The 15779-nt window shown below is 28.3% G+C and overlaps 1 protein-coding gene across 1 annotated transcript in view; it reads left to right on the top strand.

The window, feature by feature from the left end:
• The window catches only part of LOC107454853 (large neutral amino acids transporter small subunit 2), a 79063-nt gene that overhangs the window by 30681 nt on the left and 32603 nt on the right, over positions 1–15779 (top strand). Inside the window, exons 2-4 of the mRNA XM_071188302.1 lie at positions 9584–9709; positions 11849–11853; positions 12170–13058. Coding sequence (XP_071044403.1) covers positions 9584–9709; positions 11849–11853; positions 12170–13058 — 1020 coding nt within the window. The remainder of the gene's footprint in view (positions 1–9583; positions 9710–11848; positions 11854–12169; positions 13059–15779) is intronic.

Here is a 15779-nt window from a genome sequence, read left to right as displayed (position 1 = left end):
GTTTTGTCTTCGGCAGACGATTCTTCCATTATTCGTCCGAAATGAATATTCTGCGTTCAGCAGTATAGGCTAAATACCAAATATTTGTATGTTGCATCTCTAATTTAGAAGCAGCAATTGTTGTTTATTTTTTAAAATTTAATTTTTTTAATTATAATTTTACAGTGTTGAGCATAATCTTGTATGTCTTTACAATTTAAAAACTCCTTGAAAAAGTTTTTTTTTGCAATAACGGACCCTATTTGCACAAATTCATAAAAGCGGACCCTGGTTGAAAGAATGTGAGTAATTTTTTCACAATTTCACGAAAAACGGACCTTTCACAAAATGTCTGGACAGACCCCTAAAAATTAAAAATCACAACTGGCTGTTGACACCACTAATTGTTAACTGTTATCACCACTAATTGTTAACTGTTAACTCTGCATAAATAGCCAACAGAAAAAGACATAATAGTAAATTGTCTTGACTAGCTTTGTTTGTAAATAAAATGTTTTGAAATTTTCGTTTGTTGCAAGATATTTCGCATAAGAACGCGTACCCTCGCTAAACTGTTCCCGTACCCCTGGGGGTACGCGTGCCACACTTTGGGAAACACTGCAGTGGACCATCAAGGACACTAAACTTTATATCTATTAATTTATTTCTGTTATGAAATTTAATATTTGAACGGAGAAGTATTTGGCTCAAGTAAAATATTTTATGAAAAAAATTCCTCATTTTGATCTCTTATAATGTTTTCATGGTCATCTACTCGAATAGGCATCTGCCCACATTGCTCTATAGGAAACATTTACTTAAAGCGAAAGAATAATTAGCGTGAAAAAATTTGTTTTGATATATATTTCTACAGAACAATGTATATTCTTCTTCAAAATATCTAAACTTTTGTAATAGAAGAAAATCAGTGAATCGCGGAAGATCAGTTCATTGACTTGCATTCATTCGCAATTTTTCGATACGCTTAGCTGATACTTTACCATCCTGATACGCCTATCATTAGATAAGACATATTTCCCCTGATTATAGTTTCGAACCTAATTTCTTTTCTTTCCCAAGTTCATGGCCATACAAGGAAATAAAGAACAAATATGGACAGGAGAGCTTTTCATAAATTGTCAAACGGTGCTGTAAATAATGATTTATTGTTGAACATCAGTAAGATGAATAGTTTCAGAACTGGCCATTTTACTATTTAAAAATGTTTAGGTGAAAAATAAATTTTCTAAATTTTTTATTAACTTTAATAAAAAGTTTATTTAAAAATTACTCAATTAAAAAATCTAATTATATTTTTTTTAAAACATTCATAAACCATATTTATTTCCAAAAACATGTATCCAAATTTGTATTGGATGGAGATGTTTTTTTTTCCTGTAAAAGTTAGGAAAATGAATAAATTTTAAATATGTATTTCTTTGGGACATGCATTTTTTAATTACTTATGCTGTAAGTCCGACAAATATCGATCATATTTTCTTAAATTTAATTTTAAAGAAATTATAAGCTCTATTGATTTCTTAAATTAAAATTAAAATATTTTCAAACAATCATGCGCCTCATTTATTTTCAATAACATTAATCAAAATTTAAATAGTAGGGAGACGTTTTTATTATGTAAAAGTTTTGGAAATGATTCAGCCAGATGTGGTTAAATTTGGCTAATAAATTTTATATATTTCGTTGCGACATTAATTTTTTAATCCTAATACAGCATATCCGGCGAATATCTATATCTCATTTCCTTAAATTTAATTAAAAAACTAAAAATTGCATTGATTACTTACTTTAATTCTAAAATATTTCTTAATTTATTGTAAAATAATCATTTTTTCTGAAATCTCTAATCCGGATTTTTATAGGAAGAAATTTTTTAAAATTTTTTTTGTTGTCCTTTCTGTGAAAGTTTTGAAAAAATGATTCAGCCACTTGCTATCAGATTTGACCAATATATTTTAAATATTTCTTTACAACATTAATTCTTAAATTCCTGTAACTGCCCCACTAAAAAGAATCTTAAGAATTTCTTAAAAAAAATTCTTAAGAATATCCTAAGTTATTTGGCCCACTCATTCTTAAGATTTTCTTAAGAATATTTTCTGAAGAAAATCTTAAGAAAATAATCTGAAGAAAATCTTCAAAATATAAACTTAAGATTTTCTTAAGATTTAGGCTTAAGTGGGCCAAATATCTTGAGATATTCTTAAGAATAGAATCTGAAGAAAATCTTCAGAATAGAATCTGAAGAAAATCTTCAAAATATAATCTGGAGATATCTTTAAAATACAGGTTTATGTGAACTAAATAACTTAAAATATTTAACATATGTTTTATTTTAGATTTTCTAGAGAATAGATCATAACCATATTTTAGATATTAAATTGTTTTAAAGCAAGTTTTTTTCAAATTATGAGTAAAATTGCTTAAAAATTCTAAAAAGATTTTACAGACATTGTTTCTTAACTGTTTCTTAAATTTATTAAAAAATTAAAAATTACATTCATTGCTTGTATTAAAACTAGAATAAAAATTCAATTTAATACCATTATTTCCTAAAAAATTTATCTGAATTTATGTAGGTGGGAAAGGTTTTTGTCTTTTTTGTAAAAGTTTTAAAAAGGCTTCAGACTGATATTTTCAGATTTTGCAAATAAATTTTTAATAATTCCTCGCGACATTAACTTTAATTCCTATTACTGCATATCCAGCGAACATCACCAATAAATATATTTTTAATTATAAAAATATAAAAATATTTGTAGTGCCATTTAGATATTTTTAATAAAATAATTAACTCGTTCGAAATGATTAATTTCATTTAATTATTAATTACATTCAATTATTTACTACATTTAATTAATAATTGCATTTAATTACATTATTAAAGAGGGCGGTCATTGACTATTCAAGATTGTGTTTACAATTGCAAAATTCAGTATCAAGATAACTTTTTATGTCAATTGTTAAATGTGTAGAAAAGCAGTTTTATTCAAAAATTTTAAATAAATTTCCATGATTTTATACCTTTTATAAAAAATAGTCCATTTTCTTCCTTATTTTTTTACAACAGCGAAAAAAAAAAATCAAAATTTAAAATCGAGTGTTATGAATATAGTGTAGTATGAATTCAGACTATAGCCGCAGCGATAACAAACATTACCTGCCAAAAAATGTAAAATAGATCTTAAAAACTTGAGAAAACAGCATAGAAATAATAAATAATTTTTAAAACTGTTGTTTTGAAGTAAATGTATTTAAAATTTTCGTAAGATCTTAAATAGTTTTGGATAAATAATTTAGGGTTGATTTGATTTACACCAAGTTGCATAAAAACTTAAGATTTACGGACACTATATTCTCAGATTACATAGGAAAAGAAAATTGGAATTTTGAATTCAAAAAACAATAGTGAAAGAAAAAAATATTTTAACAAAAATGTGAAAAAAAAAGAATATTCTTTCCTTAATTAAAAACGATTCCGCTATATATAGTTACTAATTACTTCCGTTATTAGCGTTAGAATGACGACAGATGAATTAGATTTCGTTTCTAAAATTAAAAGGTCATTATTCAATCTCATCACTTGTTTTTCAAAATCCTATAAAATATTAGTTTGTTATTCTTTCAAATTTAGGTTTCTTAATCTTATAAGCAGCTCAAAAATTGCATTTGAATTAAGTCTATAATTAAGAGTTAGCATAAACACAAAAATAATAAATAAGATAAAATAAAATAAATGTTGTTTATAATATGCTAAGAAAAATATTTTTGTTTAGTTATAAGTTTGTCCAATTACTAACCATTCTTACTATTTTCTTAAATTATTTATCAATATTATTTTTATGCGATTTTCATACAGCGTCAAATAATTATACACTGATACTTTAGGAATAAGATTAAAAAAAATTTAAAAAAAAATATTATATTTTTAAATATATATATTTTTTTTAAATATGTTATTATTTCAAATAGGATACACCCAAACGTTTCCGCCAGAAGAAACATTTAAGTATACGATTTCGGAATTTTTGCATTGTCCTTCAAACCGCACTTAGAAAATTTCAGAATCATTTTTCTCGAAGCTATATTTTTCATGTCAGCTGGGATCAAAAATAAAACATACATTGAGAAAAAGTTCAGGTAAAATTACCGTACTGTATAGTAACGACATTTCTGTTAAGAAAAAACAAAACAACATAATTCTGGTATATATGGTATTTAAACCATTCATTGGGTAACTTTTCACCTCATATGGTAACTAGGAATTTCTGGTATTTAAAATTATAGTTCTTATTTCCACACACTTAAGAAAAAATACAAAACTAAAAAGTAAATTTAACCGAATAAATGATTTTTATGCCATGCATGATAAAATTACCAAATTTTATCACATACTATGAAGCCATATTTACTAATAATTTTTCTAAAATCATTAAGAAAGCACTTCAGTAAAATTTACCAAGCTTCTTGGTGTTCCCATAGAGCCAGAAACCCGACCATACTCTGTTATTTTTGCATATACTTTTTTTCAGTGTATCTTTCCCGATTGACAACAAATATAATCTGTACATTCTTTAACGAAATATATAGGATTGTTTCATTTTACTGCCAAAATTCTTTGTTATAAACATTTTGTAGATTACTGGTGACATTTTGAAGATTAATTTTTTTTTTAAAAAAAAGCTCAGCAGTACTGCTGCAGTTGAGACATCAAAAATAATACTAAGTAATTTTGTAGCTAATTGCATTTATAATTGAAAATAATTTCGATTTTCAACCTGAGGCAAATGCCCTTACGACCGCTGTATTACTTTCCAGAATAAGGTAAAATTTACCGTGTTTTTGCCTTTTGGGAGCACCCTGTCGAAGAGTTTTGGTAATGACTTTCAGTAAAATGAAAAATAAATATGGTTTTATTACCATTCTGTTCGGTTGTAAACATCTTAAAATTTGGAAAATTTATCGCGATACTTTAGATAATAAAGATCATTTATTCGATTAAATTTACTTTTCAATTTTGTGTTTTTACTAAATGTGTGGTAATAAGTACAAAAATTTTGAAAAGCCAAATTTCCGCATGAGCGGAAGAACTACCAAATAAATGGTTTAAATACCATATATTTTGATTTTATTACCAGAATTATGTTGTAGTTTGTTTAAATTTTTATTAATTTTATTTATTTATTATAATTTTTTTTATTACCAGAAATGTACTAAAACAGAACGGTAATTTTATTAGAATTTTTTCTCCGTGTGCAGTTGCATTTCATTATAATGCAGAATGAAATGGATGCAGAAAATTTAGCGTGAAAACAAGGCTAAAGAAGGAAAAAGCTTTTTGAAACAAAAGAATAACAGGAAGTATTCGTAGAACAAAAGAAAAAAAAAGTTAAAAACTTATCTGTGAGTGAGAACTATTTAAAGCCCGTTTGTTCACAACAAAGGATTGATTTTACACAATGAACTTCACAAACTGACTTAAGAATATAAATAGGATACAACTGAATGTGTAAGAAGAAAAAAAAGAATTAAAATAAATAAAATTTTACTATGTTTTTTAGTTTTTATTTAACTTCAATTGTTTTGTATTCAAAAGAATATTCTACCTTAATTTATAGAACTACATCTTTCTCTTTTTTCCTCCCATTATTCAAATATGAATACTCAAAGCTTCTTTCTATGGCTGAATTTAATATTAAAATTCAATTATCTTTAAATTAGTTTTACATTGTTAAGATTCAGAAATAATAACACTTTTTAGACGATTTATTCTAAAAAAGAAAAATTAAATAAATGGGTGAAAAAGCAAGAAATACAGTATCCTGCTATTAATAGCAAAAATTAAGTTTTTAAAATTAATTGAAATAAGTTATAACCTTAATATAACTTACCGGATACAATAAAAGTGAAAATTTCGAAGAATAAATTTAGGTTAATTGTTTGGAGTTAAACAATGGCAGACGAAAATTAAAAATTGCGTTGACTGTTTAATGGCGGTTATAAAAAGAAATAGTTTCATAGAGCCAGGGTGTCTCAGGGAGATTGAGCGCTCCCTTTCCATTGAGGTGCCTCGGGTTCGATTCCCAGGGATAGATGGTCGATACGAATTCCGCATCCGGCCAACACCTCCTAGATAAGAGCAGGCCTCAGCACGGGTTACCATAAATATCCCTTAGTAGTCCAAACGTAAGGACATATTTTATATTTTCAACCACTGCGCAGCTCAGTACCCCTAACGTAATGACATCTTTCTTATTTTTCGTCTACTGCGCAGTTAACTTCGTCACATCGGACTACTAATTTGATCCGTGCTGAGGCCTTTCTACTTCTAGGAGGTGTTGATCCGGCTCGCATCGACCACGCACAGTGCTGACGTAAAATATCATTAGTGGTAGATAGATCATGGGTAAAAGTCCTCTTGCCGTCCGTCAAACAGTGGAAGTCTTTCGTGATTTTCCTCTCCATGTAACACAAATGTTGATTAGTTTCATCAAAATGTCCACCACGAAGGCAAATTTCTCCCGATACTTGATACAGGAGTTACCTTGTCTGCTGAATTGGGTTCACAATTACAAAGCTACAGAGTTGAACATTGTGAAACGTAAATTTAAAACTGGGTTGGCTTTTCAACAAAGATTATAAAATAAAATATATGCAAAATTATTGTGATAAAATTTGCGAAAGTTAGTTTGTCCCAATACTTGATGTACGAGTTCCCTTTTTTTTCTAGGTTGGGTTCAAAATTAGAAGACAACAGAAAAGAACATTGGTAGTCCTAAACCCAAAAATGAGTTGGTTGCTTATCGCTAATTATAAAATGAAATAAGACAGGTGTGTTATGTCAATCAGTGTTGACTTAAAATATCCTCATTGTTAGATGGATCACGGGTTAGAATCCGCTTGCTGTCTGGTTAGCCACCGCAAATTTTTGTGATATTCCTTTCCATGTTACGCATGTTACTATACTGTACAGCAATAACATTTCTGGTTATCAAAAAATATAATTCTGGTATTAAGAACTAAAATATGAGGATTTAAACCATTCTTTGGTAATTTTTCCGTTCCATACATTTCTTACCATACATTTACTAAAAAATTCACAAAACATAATTGTAAATTTAACCGAAAAATAGTTTATATGCTATGCTCTAAGGCATCATGATAAATTTACCAAATTTTACCACATTTATCACAAATTTTATTTCACATTATAAACCATATTTTATTGAGAATTTCACCAAAATTCTTTCCTAAGCACTCGGGTTAAAATTACCGAGCTTCTTGGTGTTTCCATAGAGTCAGTTGTTGTAGTTCATTTATGTCCCACTAGAGCTGCACAATGGGCTATTGGCGACGGTCTGGGAAACATCCCTGAGGATGATCCGAAGACATGCCATCACAATTTTGATCCTCTGCAGAGGGGATGGCACCCCCGCTTCGGTAGCCCGAAGACCTGCATGCGAAGTCGAGCACTTTACGGTAGAACAGTTTAACGAGGACCTATACCGCACACCCTCAGTCCCAACGCAGGCTGATCCAAGTGGTCACCCACCCGTACACTGACCGCAGCCAGTGATGCTTGACTTTGGTGATCTGCTGGGAACCGTGTCTTAACGATCAGTCCACTGCGGGACTTCGATAGAGTCAGAAATACTGTAAATTTTAATATATTCTGGTAGTTTTGACCGTTCATGTTTACTCAAGTAGTGTAGTTTGTCATATTTTGATGTACACAACATTGAAATATCAAACTACATTACCCCTTTTTGTTGACAAATATAAAAAAAGCGATGGAATATTACCTTCAAATATTTTTGTATCAAAAAAGCCAATTTCAAAAGATACACCGTTCTTAAAAGAGTCAAAATTTTTGAAGTGACTCTATAAAATATGTAGGTTATTATATATTTATATATTTTAGAAATTTGTGATTCAAAAAAATTCTCTTTAAATAAAATTAAACAGTTTTCAAGTTAAAGAGTGCACTATTAAAATGTGCCAAATTTAGTTTGTCGCCAGTTATATATATAAAGAAAAAAAATCTAAGTTTTTGTTTTTTAAGTTATATCACCCTCCTCCCATAAAAAGTAAAAGAAAAAAAGAAATTGAGTTATACTGCAACATTTTAAGAGCATCTCAGAGCACTTTAAACATTTTCTTTTTGTAGAAAACCAGATCAATTTAACTTTTTTAAAATTTTCTTTTTCTAATTACTTTACAAGAGATATCTACTTTCATAATAAGTGCCCGCATAAGGCAACGTAAATAAAATATATTCAAGGATATAGAATACATTTGCACCATATGTCAATTCGTATTATTTAGTCAAGGTTAACCTCTAGCATGGGTTAAAATATCACGTTTCCTAAAAATTTGAATAAGGCGCCAGTTACTTTTCCCCCGAAACTCTATCTTTTAAAAGCATTGTCGTCTAGACTAAATGCCGTCGTATTCTTTAAACCAGTTCTTGACTATTGATTGTACAAGCTTACATTTATATATGTATATTTTTTACTTTTTTAAATCAAAAGGTTTCTATATTCCAATCCATCTTTTTAAATTTGGGATCTTATACGTAAACATATTTTTGGCCCTTTCTTTTTGTCAGAAAAATACAACCCCCCGCCCCATAATACTTCCGTAAGAATGTTGGAACACCTTTCTTTTGCTTTAAATTAAACTTTTAATGCAATTATCTAATTTTATGAATGTTATGAGTGAATTCGTATAATACATAAAGCTTTTCGAAAGAAAAAAAAAACGTTTTAATTTATTTTACATTATTTAGAAAGTTATTTGAATTATGATCAACTTCGGGTATAATTTCTAACCTTTTAATTTCAAGGAATCAAGTGTAAGAAAATATGCGTTTTATATCTAAATACACTCAGTCCCACGTAAGATAAATATTAAACATCTTCTTGAGAAACAAATCTTTATTTTCAAGCTAGCAAATGTGTTATTTAATTATTTTATTACTTTTTCGTTGGCAATTTTACATTTTCTATTTTAAATCAATTCTATTTCTTCTCATTCACATGTGGCAAATCTTGAAAATGGGTGCTTATTTTTGAGCACTTGAAACATGTTGACTTCCATTTCCATTTTGCTACATTTCTTAAGGGAATAAAGTTTTTAATCAAGTTATTGGGTTATTTCTTATTGTCAACTTCCCTGAAATATTTAAAGAAAAAAACCTATTTCTCTACACTGTAAAAAAAAGTTCGGTATAACTGTAGGGAAAAAATGTTTCATAAACATATCTGGATTCAAAAGCACTAACAAATCAGTGTAAAAAATATTTTAAGTTGAATTGTGTCTGAGGCTGTAATAAAGTTTTTTTTTTTTTTTTTGCCCTCCCCACAGAAAGCTTTATAATCTGCTTATGGTCATTTCTTTATTCTCTGATCAATGATAAAAAATCTTCTTTTTTTCTTAATTTTAGTTACATTTATGAGTGTTTTAATTTTAATTAATGACTCGGATTATGTTATGTACCTTGCAATATCTTAATTTTCTTTGAATAATATGAATAATTATTTCTTTCCCAATTTTTGTTGATTATTTTTTAATTTATTTTTAGTAATTCTTACCTTCGTCAATTGCTGGGATGTGAAGTGGTCTATGACAGTTCAAAATGTATTTACTTTTGGAAAATTATTTGCACTGGCCATAATTATACTTACTGGAGTTTACATGCTTTGTATTGGTAAGTAAATTATCTTTATGATTTCAACTAATATTTGGAATCTTTATCCAATTAGTTACTTAACAGATTTTTCTGAAGCAACCTTTCTGAAACATAAGAATCATTCCTCTTTCAATTTTTTAACCCTTTATATCACCTTGTTGCATATCTGCAACATACACAAAAAGCCTATGTCTTTGCCCCAACAAATTTTAAAGGACGATTTCGGTGATTGTCGGCCAAAACTAGTGCGCCAAGATGAAATTGGGCACTGGCCTAATTAGGCTAACAAAAGAATCAGATGCAAATACCCAAAATGCAAAGGATTTACACAAAACTATTTGTGAGAAATGTGGTGTAGGACTTTGTTACAACCAAAGTAACAACCGTTTTAAAAATTTTGATATGAATTAAAATTTTTGAATCTTTCAATCTTAGTGCCATTTTTCACAATGTTGCATGAATGCAACAAGCACTTTTTTGTCATTTTGCATAATGTTGCAGAAATGCAACAATCAATTTTTTTCCGATAACTTTTTTTATTTTATGTTGTAAAATTTTTTTATTATTTTTTACATGCTTAGAATGATGTATTCTAATGTATGAGTAATATTTATTAAAATCAGAGATGTTGAGATATAAAGGGTTAAAATCAAAAGTATTTTTTAATTACTAAAATTCTACCCTATTTGCAAAACTATTTTTAAAGCAATTTTGTTTGTTGTTAGTGTCCATATTTCACACATTATTTGCAAGATCTTAAAAAACACTTATAGTTTATTTTAAACAGATTTAACTCTTTAATAAGAGCCAGTTTTCGGGCCAAAGTAAATCCAACAAAGCAAATAAAATATTTTAGTATTAGTATTTACGTTGAGGCTACGTTCTTTAAAAAACAGCATTTTGTTTGGGATTTCAGCTTTCTCAAGAAAAGTTGAGGAATGTAAACATGCACCTGTTCAGAATTTTTATTTTCAATATCCATGTATAGCTTTAACTTATTCAAACTCGAAAGTTTAGCTTGGCGTCTCTCAGTCCTTTGATTTATTTAGTGATTTAACTAACTTAAAAAGAAAGTTAAAGATTATTTGGCATGGATAATGTCCTCTTACAGCCACACTGTAAAAATAAAAATCTGTTCAGTTTACAGAAAAGAAAAAAAAAGACTGTCAGCTGGTGTGCCAGTATGGATGGGTGGCCTAATGTAAACAATAACAAGCGTCCTTAAACCGGAAGAAATTTAGAAAATTTCCGGTGTATCCCTCCGCTTATGTTATGAATACGAGGCGATATGTGAACAAGCCTAATATTCTATGCAGCTTTGTTATTGTACTTTGGGTTCAAATCTAAACATAATTGTACCATTCATAAGAGCTTTCAGAAATGTATTGATTCTCAGAGGTCGTAAGGCCAAAAATAATTTTGGAAAGTTAATATCTCATTGTGAATAATTCTTAAGGTTTGCCATGTTTTGTATTTTATCCCTTATTTGGCTACATTTGAATAAAATGTCGCCAAAAATATCTTTCTAAGTTAGCTAAATTAGAAAATATTCTAATGATTATAATATTAATATGATAATACTGAAGTTTAAAGGCTGAAAGAAAGAACTCGGTACATGTGAAATACTGCAAAAGATATGATGCAATAATATGATGGCGCGTTTTTTCAATCTGCGGCGTGAAAATATATCGGAAGCAGTAACCCGGAAGTCTTGCCGAGAGCAATTTAACCACTAGCGTCACCACCCTTAGTTTTACACGATCACCCATCCATAAGCTTCATCCCATCTTTCAATCTACAATAGGCAAGCTATAAGCGCAACCAAGCAAAGAGCTCTAAAAATGCCCGACAGTAATCATCATCTTCTATCTAAACAATCAAGTATAGATGTTGATGAGTAAGGAAATCTGTTATCCGAATATGGAAAAATGTGTTCTAAATTGGTATATCATTTAGCATGTTAAATAGAAATTCTTGCTTTAATATGTGGGAAATATATTCATTGATTTTAGATTGTTTGCGTTAAGATACTAACACAATGTTTGTTGAAAAGACATTGGCAATGTATGAAGGAAAATACTTCAAAGCAATAAATGGCAAAAAGTGTTTTAAAATATAGTAAAAGCTTCATTTCTATAAACTGTTTACCTTTTACAGATCTTGTTCGTATGGCACAATTATCGTCATTCATTAGGGAATCTTCATTATAAGTCTATAAAGACAGGCATTATCATTGCAAATATTATTTAGAGCTTCCTTGTACTCATGATTACTATGCATTTAAAACTTAAGAGGTTATTTCGGCATTTTGTGTTAAAGTGTCTAAATTTACAAACAGTATCAGAAAATCTCTTCATAATGTTTATGTGAAAGGTGTGTTACTTATGAAATATGAGTTTTCATAGAAAAGTAATCTAAATGACCACCAGTCAGACCTATACTGGTTAATAATTTGACTCTTTTAATATACGTAATAAGAGTTTTTCACGAAGAAGTAATGTGACTGAATACAGTCATGTTCATACTGGTGTGAAGCCTCTTTCTTGTAGTATATGCAATAACAGTTTTTCCCATAGAAGTGACAGGACTAAACACTATCTTGTTCAAATGGGTGCGAAACCTTTTTTCTGTAATATATGTCATAAAAGTTTTTCAAAGAGAAGTCATCTAACTGATCACAGCCGTGTTCATACGGGTGAGAAACCTTTTTCCTGTAATATATGTAATAAGAGTTTTTCGAGAAAAAGTATTTTGACTGTGCACAATAGCGTTCACACTGGTGAGAAACCTTTTTTCTGTAGTATATGTAATACAAGTTTTTCACGAAGAAGTCATCTGGCTAGACACAGTCATGTTCATACGGAAGAGAAACCTTATTCTTGTAGTATATGTAACATAAGTTTTTCTCGAAGAAGTGTTCTGACTAGACACAGTCGTGTTCATACGGAAGAGAAACCTTATTCTTGCAGTATATGTAACAAGAGTTTTTCACAAAGAATTGATCTGAGTAGACATAATAGTGTTCACACTGGTGAGAAGCCTTTTTCTTGTAGTATATGTAATATGAGTTTTTCACAAAGAGGTCATCTGACTATACATTATCGTATTCACACTGGTGAGAAACCTTATTCCTGTAGTATATGTAATAAGAGTTTTTCTCGCAGTAGTAATATGAATAAACACAATCGTGTTCACACTGGTGAGAAACTTTTTTCCTGTAGTGTATGTAATAGAAGTTTTTCACAAAGAGTTCATCTGACTATACACTATCGTATTCACACTGGTGAGAAACCTTATTCCTGTAGAATATGTAATAAGAGTTTTTCACGCAGTAGTAATAGGAATAAACACAGTCGTGTTCACGCTGGTGAGTAACCTTTCACCTGTAGTGTATGTAATAAGAGTTTTTCATGCAGAAGTGATCTGACTATACACAATAGCGTTCACCCTGGCGAGAAACCTTTTTCCTGTAGTATATGTAATAAGAGTTTTTCATATGGAAATTGTCTGACTGAGCATTTCCGTGTTCATACTTGTGAGAAACCTGATTCTCTTGTTGTTAATTCTTAGAGTATATCTCTATAAAGGAATTTTACGCTATATGTTCTGTTCATATTACTGACTAACTTTATTTTTGTAAATTTATTCACATAATGTTTAAATGATGATATAATCTGTTTATTAAGTATAATATAATATTCTAAATCATTATTTTTGATACATAATCTCTAAATCACTATTTTTGAAGTGTAAGAAGAGAGTTTTTTTTTAAAAAATTCAGGAGTAACAATCCAGTTTTTTTAATAATTAAATTTGATTTTGTGACAAAATTTGATTTTGTGACAAAATACTTAAATTTACTAATACTTAAATTTAAACATGAAAATTGGAATATAACTTCACATTTAAGTTAAATTATATAAAATACCATTTTAAACATAAAAATTAAAAATTATCTTAAAAGTTTACTTAAATTTTATAATTTGGCTGCTTTTTTGCTTGCTACTTCATATTTAACAATTTAACATAAGAATTGAAATAATTGTGAAGACTTAAATGCAGAGAAAATGATTTATTTGATAAAATGCAATGAATGTGATATTTTACTAATTAATTTAACATTAAATTATTTAGAAGTAGAATGTTATCAAAAATATTTTCATTTAATTTATTTACTTAAATTATGCATTTTATTTTGAAAACAAAAACAATACAGAATATAATTTCTTTAAAAAATTTTATAAACATGCTTTTAGATGTTTTTCAAAATTTTTATGGCAATTTTTTTTCATTCTATACATAAAAAGAATGATTTAAGTAAATAAANAATATTTTCATTTAATTTATTTACTTAAATTATGCATTTTATTTTGAAAACAAAAACAATACAGAATATAATTTCTTTAAAAAATTTTATAAACATGCTTTTAGATGTTTTTTAAAATTTTATGGCAATTTTTTTTCGTTCTATACATAAAAAGAATGTTTTTAAATGTAATTTTGCAAGTAAAATCAATTTTTTGTTGCATGTTTTTAAATAAATTTATTTTACTTTTAAATTACTGTCTGTAATAATATAAGTAGTTTTTCACGTTGTGTACAAAATTCATCTTTGTTCACAAACTTATTTTTATTGCTCTAATGTTTTTATATAAATTTATTTTTCATTGATATATTGCATAAATTTATTAACCTATTGTGAATAATTTAAGTGGTTTTTCACATTATGAGGTACAAAATTCAACTTAGTTGACAAACAAATTAAAACTTTTATTGTTCTAAAGTTATGTTTTATATTCAAAAATATTTAAGTTTCTATTCTCAGTATATCTGTAATAGTTGTGTGACTATGCAATTAATAATTTTTTTAATCAAAAATATGCTATAAATCAAATAACGGTGAAGCATTTGTTTAGCACTAAAAACAGCATCATGTAAGATTTTCATGGTCTTTTTTTTTCCTTATTCTTAATTGAAATAGAATTCTAAATTTCAAAGGAAAAAGAAAAATATCTTTGATAAAAAAATTTTAGTTGTGATAAATTTATGTTAACGTTTATGTTTAGTTGTGATAAATTTATGTTATTATGTTACAAAAATATTAATTGTATTCGTTGCCTCACCTATGGACTAATGTCAAAGTTGGGCGTCGATTACAACTGTAATTGATAACATATAATTACTGCTATGTAATCAATTACTTGTAATCACGATTGCAGGTTATTGCGATTACAGATAATCATAATTTTTGATTACATCAGAGTAGGGAAAAAATGTAATTGGTTTCATTTTCTAATTACAGTAATCGATTACTTGTAATCATTATTACAAATTTTCATTACAACTGAAATCGTGATTACATAACCAATTACTTTAATCAAGTACTTGTAATCATGATTACAAGTAATCAAAAAATATGATTACTCATAATCATGATTACATGTAATTATAATTACAATTAATCTAAAAGTTCTTATTTTAAGAATAAATACATAAAATGTGTTTCTAAAAAATAGTTTTCCTGATGTTTAGGGTAGAAGATTAGCGTTAGACTGCAAATGAACAATGAGTGGGGGAAATACTGTTGCTAAGACCATTTTACAGTAACTTACTTAATTATAATTTAATTCTATAAGATTATTTTTCTGATTGATAAGCTTCTCTGCATGAATAATTCATTATACTGAATTAAAATGTTTATGAAATGTTGTTCAGATCACTTTCTTTCTTTATTTTTTTATTCATTAAAATGAAAGGATTTTATTCTTAGAGAACAGTGGTGTACAGCAGGGCTAAAGAGAATAGAAGGGCTGGTTCACTCTTTGAAGTATCTCTCGCCGCGCCGATCCTCCGACGTCACTCTAGTGACGTCACTTTGGCGCAAAGCTCGCATTTTTACTTCAAGAACGGAGCGTTTGGCCTTACTAGCTCTAACTAATATTGGATCATTTCTTTTTGCGAGATATTCTAAGACATTTGTTATTTTCTATAATGACTTTCCTCAGTTTTTGCAGTGAATTTACAAGAATTTAAAACTATTATCGAAATGCCAGTTTGCGCGATTGCAACTTGCAAAAATTCTGATATA

The sequence above is a fragment of the Parasteatoda tepidariorum genome, chromosome X2 (assembly GCF_043381705.1).
Source record: "Parasteatoda tepidariorum isolate YZ-2023 chromosome X2, CAS_Ptep_4.0, whole genome shotgun sequence".
Taxonomy (NCBI): domain Eukaryota; kingdom Metazoa; phylum Arthropoda; class Arachnida; order Araneae; family Theridiidae; genus Parasteatoda; species Parasteatoda tepidariorum.
Note: the sequence above shows the minus strand (reverse complement) of the source record. Positions and strands in the feature narration are given on the sequence as shown.